The sequence below is a fragment of the Amborella trichopoda genome, chromosome 9 (assembly GCF_054954075.1).
Source record: "Amborella trichopoda isolate Santa Cruz 75 chromosome 9, AtrichopodaSantaCruz75HAP2 v2.0, whole genome shotgun sequence".
Taxonomy (NCBI): Eukaryota; Viridiplantae; Streptophyta; class Magnoliopsida; order Amborellales; family Amborellaceae; genus Amborella; species Amborella trichopoda.
Window position 1 is genome coordinate 9,735,347 of NC_142344.1, and position 16,006 is coordinate 9,751,352.

Sequence of the window (16,006 nt, forward strand, 5' to 3'; positions counted from 1 at the left end):
TCTAGGTCCACCACCTGGTCCCATAGTTTTTCGGGTCTAGAACCTAGAGGACCTTGCGAGCTACACGATAGAGAGTAAGTTGGAGCCTCGTTGAGTGAACAACCTGGGAGGCCTCCACCTAGAAAGAGAGAGTGTCACCAAAATATCTAAACGTAAAGTCAAAAATTGGGGCTAGGAGCTATGGAGAGGAGACTGACAGATTAGAGTAGACCAATCCCTTTAAAATCTTATCTCCCTTTAAAATCTTATCTTCCTCGTTTTGTGGAGTAACCTGCAAATCTCTTCCTCTCTTCTGTTCTCTTCTGTAACAAAATCAAATCTCCTTTCTTCTCTCTCTCCTGGCCGCTGGTGAAATGGCGGAAGCCTGGATCACCTTCCTCTCTCTCTTTTTCTGTGTTGCCCTAGCCTTCGTCTTTTTCAAATCAAAAACCAAGAAAACCCTACCTCCCGGCCCTCCATCCCTTCCCATTATCGGCAACCTCCTCCTCCTCCGTGGGTTAGGCATCGACCTCGAGCCCACCCTCAGTAAGCTTCACAAGAAATACGGACCCGTGTTGACCCTCCGCCTCGGCCGCCGCCCGTCCATCTTCGTCACCACGCGCGCCGTTGCCCACCGGGCCCTGGTCCAGCAGGGAGCCGCCTTCGCGGACAGGCCCCCTGCCGCTCCTGCCTCCGCCGTCTTTTCCAGCCGGCAGCACAACATTAGCTCCGCCCCTTATGGCCCCATCTGGCGCGTGCTCCGTCGCAACCTCATCTCTGAGACTCTCGCGCCTGCACGCGTCAAGGCCTTCACCCCAGCTCGCCAGTGGGCCGTCCAAACCCTCATAGAAGCACTCCATGAGAGGGCTCTCGAGGGCCCTGTGTGTGTGATTGAGGCCATGCGTTTTGCTGTGTTCTCGCTGTTGTTGTCCATGTGCTTTGGCGAGAGGTTTGGCGACGAGGTGGTGAAGAAGGCAGAGACTGCACAGCGGAGGTTGCTACTCAACTTCTCGAAGTTCACCATTTTTGCCCTTTTCCCCAGAATAGGGAAATTCATCTTCAGGAAACGATGGCAGGAGGTGCACGACATTAAACACCAGCAAGAGGCAGCACTGTTGCCTTTAATTCATGCGGCCGCAGAGCGGCGGAGGAAAGGGCAGACGGGGTTCTTCTCGTATGCAGACTCGTTAGCGATACTGGAGCTGCCAGACTGTCGGAAGCTGAGCGACGAGGAGATGGTAAGCCTGTGCTCCGAGTTCCTCAACGGCGGCAGTGACACCACAAGCACCACCCTGCAGTGGGTGATGGCCAACTTAGTGAAACACCCCCACGTGCAGGCCAAGCTTTACAAGGAAATTGAGCAGGAAGGTGGGGTTGATGAGGAGAAGCTGCAGAAGATGCCATACCTGAAGGCGGTGGTTACGGAGGCCCTCCGGCTGCACCCGCCTGGGCACTTCGTGCTGCCGCATACAGTCACAGAGGATTCGACATTAGATGGTTTCGTGATACCCAAAGGGGCAAGTGTGAATTTTATGGTGAGGGAGATGGGGGTGGACCCAGAGGCATGGGAGGAGCCATTGGAGTTCAGGCCTGAGAGGTTTCTGGGAGGTGGGGAGGTGGATTTAACAGGAAGCAGGGAGATAAGAATGATGCCATTTGGGGTTGGGAGGAGGATTTGTCCAGGAATGGGTTTAGCCATGATGCACCTCCAATATTTTGTGGGGCATCTGGTGAAGGAGTTTGAATGGAAGAGGGTTGAGGGAGAGGAGGTCGATTTGTCTGAGAAGGTGGAGTTCACAGTAGTCATGAAAAACCCACTCAGAGTACTTCTCATCCCAAGGGCATGTTCAGAAAACTGAACTGAAATATCATCTTTTTACTATCCTCAAATATTAAAATTTTAAATATATTGGGTAGTTATTTAATGTTTACCATCTCGAAAATGATCCCTCTTACCTGTATAGGACCATGAGGATTGCCATTACAAAGGATTACCATTAAAGATAACATAGGTATCCAGACAAGTCAAATCGTACATCATGATCACTTTTTTTAAATATCTGTATTAACTTTAATAATATTTCTTTAGAATCCTATATACATGAATGGGAGAGGTCAGATAATTACTCCTCTAAATATATTGGATAGTTATTTATCTTAGCGAGAGAAAGTATGTAATGTATCTTGACAAATATATTAATAATATTTCTTTAGAATCCTACATATATGAATGGGAGAGGGTCAGATAATTACTCCTCTAAATATATTGGATAGTTGTTTATCTTAGCGAGAGATGTATGTAATGTATCTTGAGATATGTATGAGGATGTTGTGTAGTCTATTTCTATCTGTAATTGTAAATTTTAAACTCTGAAGTTAGTTGAAATTGAGCAGATTTATAAATACATGGAAAATCTAGAAAATACATGAAAATGAATGGTCTGTTGCAAGATATACTTGAAATCTTTTCTTTTTCCATACTCATACCTATCTGATGTCGAGATGATCGATTACATATTTTTCAAACATTAAAACAACGTTTTTTCGATTGCTTTTTAAGGTGGAATTTAATTTTAAGGTGACAAACTTACATAAACATTTTCCCTTCTATATTTTTGTTGAGAACTAGTGCATAGATGTACCATTTTCAAGTAATTGGCAGTCTTTTTCATTGCCCCTCGGGGTGGGAATCAGTCTTTTTCATTGCCCTCGCAAGGTCGCAATCGATTAATATCCACCACAATTCTCTGGGATAGTAACAAAATGCATGAGATAATATACTTCTAAATCTTTTTCAATTTCAAATTCCTTCGGTCTCTTATATCTCATTTTATGTTCAATGTCTACTTGCAAGCTCTACCGCCTTTGATATTCAAATTTCAATCTCCATTTTCAGTATTTTGTAATCAACTTAAGAATTTACAACGGAGAGGTATGTAAATTATGATTTCAAACTTCTCCCATAGCACCCTTAATTTCTTCATGGCAAGGGCACAGGATGGCACAAAATTCACAAATCTCTTGATGAATTTCATTCCCTTTCAACCTCTATCCAGGTGCATTTTTAGGACTCCAAATTTGAATGCAACCTCCTCCAGAGCAACTCTGAAAAGCTGAAGGGCATAAATTATTTATTGGAAATCCTAAAAGAACACTGATGCAAGTTTTCGAATATGTCGCTATTACCTCAAACAATTAAGTAATAACCAAACGTCCAAAGTAGGATCACCCAAAATGCATGAGACATCTGGTTGCTCGGGCAACCAACATTCGATAACTGAGTTCCCAAAATGCACGAGATGAAATGTATAAGACATCTGGTTGCTCGGGCAACCAACATTCGATAACTGAGTTCCCAAAATGCATGAGATGTGGTTGCACAGGTAAACAACATTCAATGAGTCGGTTCGAAGAGACAGAGGGAGCGTGTGCGCAGGGAAGCACCAAACATGACAGTAGTTAAATAGAGGGCTATCACTCTCTAGCCAACACCGAGCAACCTATGTCGGATCGTGATTCTTTTCTCGCTACTGAACATAATGCTGATAATCATTACATTTTCTTTTCACCATTATTTCAATGTGAATATCTGAGAAGAAATGAGAAACGAGATACGTATTGGCAACCTGATAGTAACAAAACGATAATTTCCAAGAACCTTGAAAAAGCACATACATCATGTTCTTCATTTTTTATAGAAGAAAAGGGTGTTCATTGTTTTCTTTTACTGTTTCTTTTCTTAGAGGGATAAGCAAAGAATCCAAAAGTAGTGTTAAAGCCCCACAAGTTCCTGCCAAGTAATTCCATATAGAGAACTTGAAGATACCAAAAGGTGAGCACAACAGAAAGTCTAAAGACCTCGAACTCCAAATATCAATCTTCTATTCATCCAAGAATATAAAAATTAAAGCTTATAATGCAACTATTGATGTGCGAACGTTGCTGTCCTACAAGTCACCGGAACATAGGAAAAGAGCTTGGGCTTCATTGGTTAAAACTGGATGATTTGCAACGCGACGTCGTAGGCTCAATGCTTACCAAGGGTAGGAGCCCTCTTCCCAATGACTCACCAGAACACCCTGAAATGTTTGTGGCTCCCCCACAACAAAATATGAGTAGCACAGTAAACAAATTGAAAAGGAGTACATGGCAAACTCTTAACTGTAAACTTTTTTTTGGGAATGCTCTATAGATGTAGAGTTGCCCCTTGGAAATGCAACTAAGGCAACTGCAGTGACCACCTTCAGCCCTGAATCGAACATGTTCCTCACATGCTTGGTGTCCAGTACTAAAACAGCAGATTCTTCAACAATCTATAATGGAAAAACATATAAAAAGGCCATTTACTTTTGAATATTGTAGAAATGTGGGCTTGGCAATAAATATATTTTTTAAATATAATTTGATCTTAATTTTTAAAGAATATATAATTTTTAGGGAAAATATATCCACACACCCTATTTTTAACTTCCATTTCTCCATTGATCTCAACTTGCAAAATCTATCTTACTACATAAAAATTCAATCTATTATATCTTCAAACCCCCTTATTTTTTGCTATTTTTTTTACCCAAACAAATTTTAAAAAGACATTGTTTTGTAAACCCTTATCTCTCTTGACATAATTCCCTTTCTCTCTCCCCCGATCAACCTCTCAAACCCCTTTCTCTCTCTCTATCTCCCCGCTCACCTACTCGTCGGTAAACTACACTACCCCTGTCACCTGCTAGTGGGAAAACTACAAGAGGCGATGATGGGCTCCAGGTTTCAGTAATGAAAAAGAAGAAACTTGTAAGCTAAATAGAGAATCCCAACTGAACCATAACACAAACCCCTTGAAATCTACTTCAAGAAAATCATCAATCGTCATTCTCCGGCGAAAGCTTCCGGCAAAATCATCTGGTAATAAATTTCAGCGCCCTGTTCAACCCAAGAAAAGAAAACATCTGATAAACCAGTGAATTTCCCCATCACTACCATAAACCAGCCTATTTTGCTCACTTTCCAACCAAAATCCAGCTATTCTCCTCCAAATTTCACTATAAAATCCGTAAAACTACAACATACCACAAATCCCTTATCCTAAGGCAAGCGAACTTCCTCTATTAATTTCTATCAATCTCATTCCAAGAGAAATGATCCTGAAGAAGTCTTCAATTTGAGTGCTTTGAATAGATGGCCGGAGAGAAAGAAGGGAGGAGATGGATGAAAGAGAGAGAGGCAGAGATGGATAGAGGGGTTTAGAATTGTATAACCATGGATTGCCGTTGTGCTTGACATAACCATGTTTTTCCCACGAATCTTCAGCCCATAAAGAATACCACTATGCGCCTAATATAACCATGGATCACCAGAAAACTACAAGAGGCGATGATGTTCGCTTGAACCAGGACCTGTTCTTTTCTGATGTGGGCTTTTCCTGAAAAGGGAGGAGGCAGAAGATGGTGACCCATTACGGGCCGAGAGTAAGAGCAAGAGAAAGTGGGTAAGAAGAAGAAGAAGAGAAAGAAACACGTGAGGGGAGAGATTGAAACAGGTGAGGAGAGAGAGAGTTAGATAAAAAGATATCTTTTTTAATTTGTTTGGGATAAAAATGGATAAAGTTATTTGAGGATTAGAAGATAGGTTTTGAAATTTTGGGTTTAGAAAGAAATGAAAGTTGAAAATGGGGTCTATGGAGATATTTTTCTTAATATTTAACATGGAGATCATGAATATAAAAAAATAAATAAATTTTGAAAACAATAAATAATAATTATATTAAGAAAACATTTGGTCTGTTAATTACAATTGTTTTAGATGGACTACCTATTTGCATCTATCTTTAAGATGGATGCTTTACACCTCTGGACCTCATATTGTAGAAATGTGGTCCAGCCAACATGAAACAATTGTTCATTTGTTTATATACCATTTTCTATCTTATCTATATCTATATTACAATATTGAGGGTGCGGTTTGTATAGAGCAGAGGTTCTAAACAATTAAAGTAAAGTGCACCTTCAAATAGTAAACAATTGTTCAGATGTTTATATACCATTTTCTATCTTATGTATATCTACACTATATTATTTAGGGTGCCGTTTGTATAGAGCAGAGGCTCTAAACAATCAAAGTAAAGCACACCTTCAAATAGTATCGAGAAATATGGTTTCAATATTGGAAATCTTTGTGATAGCCTTAAAGTATATTTTCATTTTTAATTATAAAATTTAAAACTTCAAAAATAGTGTAGATCGAGTAGATCTATGAAAACCTGAAAATTGACGGTCCAAAAATGCGTTACAAGATGCACTATTTCCAAAACTTGAAATCCATTTTTTTCTCATGTCTATGCATCTTGATGTCAAGATTATCAATTTGAAAATATTTGGGCATCAAAAGAACCTCTTCTTGTGAAATTTTTGAGGTGGGCTCTAATTTGATTATTTAGAGTCCCGGCTCTGTATAAACTTTTTCCTATTATTTAACCACAAATAATGGGTGGACACATATCACAAGAACAAAAGAGGACCCTATATAAAGAGAAGGGTAGGACGTGTGCTAGAAATAAATGGATTTTAAGGTAGGCTCTTTCTAACTAGATAAATCAAAATCATTTTTTAAGACTTAGATGACATAGAAGATAAAGAGTGTCAAGTATTCCTCTTAAAATTAAGAGTAGAGTTTAGGTTTCAATTTTAGAAACTATCCATATCTTATAAAGAGATTTGGATGAATATGTTCATATTAAATCTAATGCATCGTTTAGAAACAACTGTGTTTCTCGTAAATGAAGTTCTTTTTTTTAATCTAACTAAATTAGAGTTGACAAATCCAAAAAAAATAGGGAGGCTGCATAAAACAAAAATTTGGGGAGAGAGGATGAGGGTTTGAGAGGGAGGAGAAAAGGAAGGCGTGAGAGAGAGGGGGTATAGGAGGAGATGAATATAAAGAAATACTCTTTTTGGTCCAAAAAAAAAAAAAAAGAATAAGAAAAAGAAGAAGAAGAAGAAATACTCTACGCATCCAGTACTATGTCAAACCGTTTCAAAATCAGTTCTACCAAATTAATTTCAATGGTTATTGGATGAATATGAAGCGTTTTAGTAGCTTCATAAACTTTAATAAGGCCTTGGTTTGGGAGCAATATAAGCCAAGGGGTGTAAGTAATAGTGGTAGACTCAAATGTGCTCAGAGCCCTTTTCATCCAAAATGTAGTACGCTGTTTATTAGTGGAATGTCATGGATTTGGTGAAAATAGCGATTGAAAACCCCTGTACTTTCTCCACAAAGGAACCAAACAAAGTTTGAGCAAAGAGCAAGAAAATTTTGACTTCCATGAAAACCAAGTAGACCCTTATTATAACATTGGGCTATGTCACTTCTTTAGACTTTATTTTGCAAATAACTGCCAGAGCTTAAGGGCCCTCTAGTCCTTGTATTTTATCATTTCCATGCTTTAAGGAATAATATAGTAGGGGTGGCAATGGACCCGGATCTGAACAGGGACTTGACAGTAAGACCCGACCTAAGTCTGGGTATGGGTTTGGGTTTGGGTCTGGGTAGGGGTTCAAGTCCAACCCTCAGATTGGGTCAGAGACCAGAAAACTTGGACCTAGCCCTCGAATCCATTATTTGGATTTCACACTCCTACTACGAATATCGTTACTTATTTTTTTTAGAAAATTATATAAACCATTTATATTGAACTTTCTATACATAGGCCTCCAATAATTTTTTTATTTTTACCCCCGTTGAATTTGTTAAGCTTATTTTGAATACAAATACTCCTCTCAGCCTAGGGAAAAGTTTTGGGACCCAAGTCGGCCCATCCCTCTAAGGGTCGAATAGGCCTTAAAATTAAAATTTTTGTATTTGACATCAATCATCAAAGACTTTTTTAATTATTTGGGGTCAACTACACAAATCCTTGTATGTCATTCTGCTCTATCAATAGTCATGCTCTCAATAAGCCCATAAGTTCTCATGTCTTTTTTTATTACTTGTAACCAATGGTTTAAAAAACGGATTGGTGTCCCGGATCAGGCACCCAAAAAACCGATCTGGATCGGCGAATCGGATATCCGGATTGGGAATCGAGTGAATCGGTCAGAATAAAGCTTCAAAAAAATCTCAAAAAATTATTAAAATTCATTATAAATATTGTTTTTTAGGAATTCATTAAGAAATGAGGGTACCCCATTAAGAATTTTCATGTTTTTGAATGCATATGCGAATATTGATATGTTCTTTCCCTACATGAACCGCCATTCAGCATTTAATTTACATCACACAAAAGGATAAACAAAGAATTATCATGGAATGAGTATATCAACATACATGGACTACAATAAAGCATAAAATTAGTAATATGCGATCTAAAAATAAAATGATAGACGACGTTGTTGTTCTTCTTGGTCACGTTGGTGCCATTGATTGAATTCGTTTGACAATTCATTGATTCGATTTAAAAACGAATCATCAATATTAGCAGGCGTCTGATTATTTCCAAATCCCTGAGTGTTAGTGTTTTTTTGTGTTTCCAATCCAAAATCCCCGAAGTTTGTCCATCCTTCATGCTCACTTGCACTGTCGTGCTCATCCCTACACTGTTGCTGTTGGGACTCGATATGTGAATAATATGGCTGGGATAGGGTGGCCTCAGAATCATCATATCTCTCATTTTCTCTTAGACACCGTTCCCACTCTCCCTCATTAGGTGCAATATCACCGACATCTCGGACGAATTGTGGATACGTTGGCTGGCTGCTTCCTCTTTCATGTTGCTCATCACTTTCTTCAAGATCTTCATCACCGATAGCCTCAAGGAACACTCTCTTGTGCAACACTGGCTCATCCTCTTCTACTACCCATTGGTCTGCTGTGTCTATGACAAATATTGTGTCTAAGTCTATCGGCTCATAGTCTTCAAGCTTCATTCTTATTTGTCGCTCTCTGAAGTTTAAATTATAATGAACGTAGACTAGTTTATGAAGCTTCTCAGAAGCGAGTCGATTCCTCCTAGTAGTGTGCAACCATTGGAACGTACTCTAGTTGCGCTCACAGCCAGTAACAGAACATGTCTGGGAGAGTACTTTGAATGCTATCCTCTTTAGGTGAGGTGCATCAGTACCATATATCTCCCACCATTTAGCTGGATTAAAATGCAAAAAGCATTGTAAGGGCAAGAACAATTCATAAGATTAAATATATGAATGAACAAAATATTAGCGAGGGGATAACCTGGATCCTTCATAGTTCGAGAGTTCCTAGCAAGTCAAGTTCCGAAGGATCCTATAGCATCCCTATACATAGAAGGCTAAAACAAATATATTACGTTTTAGTGCATTATTCCTCACAAATATAACAACTCAATGAAGTTCTTACCCAAACATTAAATAATATCTCTTGTATTGCTGCTACTTGGTTTCGATGGCTTCTCTCCAACCTTGCAATAATGTATCTAACCCCTTCCATAATCTTGTGGGGTTGTTCAGGTGTCAAATAGAAAAATTTTAGGTTGAAGTAGTAACCTAAAAAATATATAGGTAGAAAAATGTCATTTACAATTTCATAAAAAAATGATTTAAACTGAAACATTGTAATGATATAAATATATATTTACCAGCATAATGAATTGGACGTCGAAATTTGGTGTTCCACCTCCTTTATATAATCTCGATCACTTTGCTAGCAAAATTACACTTCTCCCCAATAGCTGATTTCGCCCTCTCAATACCTTCATAAAGGATACCCATGGTAGCTTTCTTGTCAGCATCCACCATTCTTAACACCGTGACCAAAGGGGCAGTGGCCTCTACAACACTGGAACATCGAGACCAGAACCACCTATTTGAGACTATGTTGTCCACTTTTATTCCGGTACTGGACTTCGAGAGACGGTCATTTAACCACTCTTCATAGGTAAACAATCTCTTTAATGCACCTTCAGATTCTCGAATGGAGTCCACAGCTAAGTAATCGGTCGCAAAGCGGGTTATGGCAGGCCTGATTATCTCCTCTTTCTTAGAGTGTTCTCTAAACAGAAATAAAATTTTAGAGCGGTTGTATATAAATCTCGACACCAACCTTGTTTCCTCTAGAGTCTCATTCACAATTTTGATCTCACCGATCTCCTCTAACATAAGATCCATGCTGTGTGCAGCACACGGGGTCCATACTAGATGCTTCCTCTTATCCATCAACTTGCTGCCCGCAGAAACACATGCACGCGCATTGTCCATAATAAACTGGACTACATGCTTATCTCCCACCTCCTTCACTATCTGATCATATAGTCGTACGTAAAAGTTTGCATCATTCTTCGTCCCTGATACGTCTTTGTTAGACAAAAAACTGTACCTTTTGGGGAATAGGCCAAGAAGTTTAAAAACTCCTTTTTGCTAACTTTATTCAACCAACCATCACTCATGAGAGTAATGTCTGTCCTTGGCCAACTCTGTTTATATTCTTCAATTCACTTTTTAACTTCCTCCACCTCTTCATCTAATATTGGTCCACTGAGCTCATATGCCGTCGGGGGTTTTACCCCGGGCCCGACTCTCTGGATTGCACTGACCATAAGTGAAAAATATGGGCTATTGGCTGCATCAAAGGGAATCCCTTTATCGTAGAACTATTTACCAACATATCTCTTGAACATGTTTCTCGTACCTTTAACCATGCCTTTTAGGGTCATCTATTGTGACTTAGGCTTTGAGAGAAATGGGTCTTTACGACCATGACCTGCAATACTGGCACTCCTAGGTAACCTAGAAACAATTTCTTCAACATCTGATTCTCCTTGATACATATTGCCACCAACCCCTCCATACATATTTGAGTTGGACCCGTCATACATGCTCGAGCTGGGTCCGCCATGCATATCTGAGCTAGGCCCACCATGCATATATGAGCTAGGCCCACCATGCATGTCTGAGCTAGACCCACCGGGTATTCTAAACCCACGTTCCCTCTGATATTGTTCATGTAAACTCAATATTGCTCTTCTAGGTCATTATTTCATTGCTCTTCTGTATCATTTCTGCTTGATGGTGTATATAAACTAACTATCTCCTCATTCATCCTATGTTTGGCAATTTTTTTACCTTTGTTAGCATTAAGAATTGCCGCCATCTGGTTTTTTACGTTATTATGGACACTAGTGCATGCAGAAACTTCTCCCTTAACCCCTGCCAAGTGTTGCTTGAACCTATGTACCCCACTATTTATCACTCTTTCACAGTAATTACAAATAATTTTGTCTTTTTTGTTGGGATCAAGTCTGACCTCAAGTTGCCATGCAGGGTCTTCTGCAGATCTTGACATGATTCAACTGTTTTAAGATGTAAAAAGTATAAAATTAACCTGGCAGTTCAAAAAGAAAAATAATCACCATGTGTAGTGATAATATGTTGCGGTAGTTCATGTAGTCATATTTGTTGTTATTTGTTATTGCAAAATACCTTTATTGACAATAATATTTTCGTACATATCAATTACAAACATTCAGGATAATATAATACAAAATGCAAGCTCCAAACATGGCTACAACTCAATTATCAAGAACATACATTTTTTGCATTAAAAAAATTAATAATAAAAACAATTCTTCACAGAGCCAGCTAACATCAGTCATTCCAACTAAAAAATCCATAAACAACAGATAAAAAAATACAATTTTGCATTAAAAATATAATAACATGCATTTTTTTGCATAAATAATCTATCAACATACAATTTTTTCAACAAAAACTTTAACAATAAAAATTTCAAATATGGTTTAATACCTCATGATAATTAAAACCTTGTCACGATTTTCACATCTTTTCGGCAAATCATCATTTTTCAAAAAATTAGATCATGGAAAAAAAGAAAGAAAAGAAGTACAGCAAACTCAAACAATAAAAATTAAAAATTGGGTTTAATACATCATGATAATCAAAACCTTATCACGATTTTCACATCTTTTCGGAAAATCATCATTTTTCAAAAAATTCGATCATGGATAAAAAGAAATAAAAAAAAAAAAAGTACAGCAAATTTTCAAAAAATTCGATCATGGATTAAAAAAAAAAATTAACAAATTTTCAAAAAATTCGATCATGGATTAAAAAAAAAAATCACAAATTTTCAAAAAATTCGATCATGGATTAAAGAAAAAAATTCGATCATGGATTAAAAAAAAAAACACAAGTTTTCAAAAAATTCAATCATGGATTACAAAAAATTCGATCATGGATTACAAAAAATTCGATCGTGGATTACAAAAAATTCGATCATGGATTACAAAAAATTCGATCATGGATTACAAAAAATTCGATCATGGATTACATAAAATTCGATCATGGATTACATAAAATTCGATCATGGATTACAAAAAAAAAAACATAAAAAACAAAAAATTCGATCGTTGATTACAAAAAAAGAAAAAAACAATTCTATAATGGATTACAAAAAATTCAATCATGGGTTACAAAAACAAAAAAAAAACAAAAAATTCGATCATGGATTACAAGAAAAAAAACAAACATTTCGATAATGGATTACAAAAAATTCAATCATGGATTACAGAAAATTCTATCATGGATTACAAAAAATTCGATCATGGTCTACATAAAATTCGATCATGGATTACAAAAAAAAAAAAAAAAAAATTCAAACGTGGATTACAAAAAAAGAAAAAAACAATTCGATCATGGATTACAAAAAATTCAATCATGGATTACAAAAAACTCTATCATGGGTTACAAAAAAAAACAAAAAACAAAAAATTCGATCATGGATTACAAAAAAAAAAACAAACATTTCGATCATGGATTACAAAAAAAAAAACAAACATTTCGATCATGGATTACAAAACATTCGATCTTGGATTACAAAAAATTCTATCATGGGTTACAAAAATAAAAAATAAAACAAAAAATTCGATCATGGATTACAAGAAAAAAAAACAAACATTTCGACCATGGATTACAAAAAATTCGATCATGGATTACAAAAAATTCTATCATGGGTTACAAAAAAAAAAAAAAAAAAATATTCGATCATGGATTACAAAAAAAAAAAAAAAAACAATTCAATCATGGATTACAAAAAAATAAAAATAAAAATAAAAAATAAAAAATAATAAAAAAATTATGTTCTTCACATAGCCATCTTACATAGCCATTTTAACTCAAAAATCCACCTCTAAGTGAATAAATTACATCCAATTGAGTACATTTTCTGATAAAAAACAATACAAGGAATCAAAACCCTAAATTTTTAACACATTATTTCTAATATATCATGAAAAAAAAAACAAAAGGCGGAAAAAAAAAAAAAAAAAACAGCGGAATTTTGGTTCCGCAGACATCTCTATGTTCATCTCAAATTTCATGCTGTAATTGACCAAATTACATAAAATTGAAAATTTTAAATCATAATAGACACAATAAAGATTAAAAACCCTACAATTTGAACTCATTATCTTCAAAATATGCAGTGAAATTAATCATATGGCAGAAAAAAAAAAAAAACCCAAACTTCTTACCTGATTTTGTGAACCGAAGCCTTCAATCTCCAAAAAACTCTGTTTTTCTCAACGATTATCACAAATTAGTAGCAAAAGGTTTTGATGCACAACTTTACGATCAAAATGCCTACAAATTTTGAAAGATTCATGCCCTATTTGGCATGAAACACAAGGAAAGGCAAAAATCCTAAAAATACAAGTTTCGTGATCCAAAAACTCCAAAGTTTTCAACCATTTAATCCGTGTAAAAGCTGAATAAAGCTGTTTACAGCCTGCAAATTAGATCACATGCCAAAAAAAACAAAAAAAAAGATCAAAAAATGACAAATTTCGAAGAATCCCGTGACGAACACTGTGCAACCCGTGTTCTTCACGGGACTCGCCGATTTCATACAGTGAATCGGCGAGTCACTGTGTAGAATCGTCTGGTTCTCTCTAGAACCGGACGATTCCTACAGCGATTCGATCCCTCCATGGCGATTCCCGAGTTGAACCGGGCGAGTCCGGTTCGACTCAATGTTTTTTTAAACACTGCTTCAAACCATATCTTTTTAGCCTTACCCCTTGTTCTTTTTTTAGCCTTATACTTGAACTAACTCGCACTTTCTAAAAGTGTTGTATTGGGTATGCGTTGTATAGTGGCCAACTCATCTAAGTCTAATTTCTCTTATCTTATCGCCTATTGGATTTACACTTGAGTTTTTGTGATTGTATTCATTTTAAATTCTATTTCCTCTTGTCATGTTACTCATCCATCTCAACAATCTCATCTCACCTATACTCATTATATAGGTATGTTGTTTTTTGTCCGCTGAACATTCTCCATCATAAATCAAAGCTCGTCTCAAGGTTTGTATTTGATCAATAAAAGATTTTCATTCAACATAATCTAAAAATTTTATAAAAAATTATAGATACTATCTAAAATCAACTTTCTACATATCCTACCTCATAATATTTTTTTTATTATACTTTAAACCCCAATACTACTTTTCATTGTATTTACCCCAAATAAAAAAGTCAATGAGTTTTGGGATAAAATTATCAGTTTTTCTTTTTTTTCATCTTATCTCTCTCTATATCTCTCAATATGTCCTCTCTCGTTCTCTCTCCCCCTTGTTTCTCTCTCTCTCTACCCTCCCTCTTTCTCCCTACCGTCTTTCACCATTTCTCTCTCTACCCTCCCTCACTCTCTCTCTCCATTTTTCTATGCAGTCCGGCACACTCCTTGCAGGACCGCATAAAAAAAATGAAGAGAGAAAATGAGATAGAGAGAGAAAGAGTGAGGGATGATAAAGAAAGAAAGAGAGAGAGGGAAACAAGTGGAGGGAGAAAGAGAGAGGACAAGTGGAGAGGTGTAGAGAGAAAAAAAAAAAAGGAAAAGTATAGAACGAGACTATTTACCTTTGGTACAAAGTGAGACGTTAATCTTGATCATTGAATGTGAAATTGGGTGGTTGCAATTATTCTATTGACCAAGGTCAAATTTCAAAAGAAAATTTTTCGAACTTTGTGACACATCCAAGCTATCAAACTTCAAATCGATTGGTTGTCGTAATTGTGGCCACCTTGTATCAAAAGGTAAATGGTTTCATTGTATACAATCCCAAAAGATAAAAGGGGAATAAAGAGAAAAAAAACATTTTTATCCCAAAACTGATTGACTTTTTTTATTGGGGGGATAAAAACAAAAAAAAAAAATATTAAGGTTCAGGGTATAATACAAAAAACATTGAGAGATAGGATGCATAAAAAAGTTGATTTTGGGGGGCATTTATAACTCTAATCGGGAAAATTTTATATAGAGCCTAAGCTCTAAACAATCAAATTAGAGTCTACCTCAAAAAGATTGTTTTGATGCCGTAATATCTTCAAATTTATCATCTCGACATTAAGATGTATAGACTTGAGAATAAAAATGGATTTCAAGTTTTGAAAATAGGGCATCTTATAATGTATTTTTCGACTGTCAATTTTTAAGTTATTCAAGTTTTCATAAATATGTTTGATCGACACTATTTTTGAAGCTTTAAATTTTAAAAATAAAAATAAAAATATTTTTAAAGCTAATCGAAGATTTATAATATTGAAAACGCATTTTTCCCATTACTAGAGAAAAAACTAGTCGCCATATCATTAGGAAAAGCTATGTGGCCTCATGGGAGAATTAAGCAAATTTGCGTATTATTACGCTAGGGAACGATGTAGTCACATTTTGTTGCTTTCACCCATGTTTTGGGTGAGAATAGCGAAACATGCATAGAGAGAATATGCTTTCCCAAATTGCCCTTAGCGTGCTTTTGTCTTGGGATGAGTAGAGCTTGGCTCGTCTCGTTGTGGACCCATGTAGCAGAACGTGGGGACCCGTACTTGTCGAGAGCAGTGCAGTGCAGTGCAGTGCAGTGCAGTGCAGTGCAAGGGCATCGGGTCCATCAACATCAGTTTGAAGGGACGTTTCGTCTCCGCATGCATTATAGGGGTAGCGTATTGAAATAATATAACCAAACTTACATGCCCCTTACACCGTAT

At 36.7% G+C, this 16,006-nt stretch overlaps 1 protein-coding gene across 1 annotated transcript; it reads left to right on the forward strand.

Moving 5' to 3' along the window:
• Nucleotides 1–253: 253 nt before the first annotated feature.
• On the forward strand, nucleotides 254–2,382 carry LOC18424228 (cytochrome P450 89A2). The gene has a single exon (XM_006828819.4). The coding sequence runs from the start codon at nucleotides 354–356 to the stop codon at nucleotides 1,836–1,838; it is 1,485 nt and encodes a 494-aa protein (XP_006828882.2). The 5' UTR covers nucleotides 254–353; the 3' UTR covers nucleotides 1,839–2,382.
• Nucleotides 2,383–16,006: the final 13,624 nt, after the last annotated feature.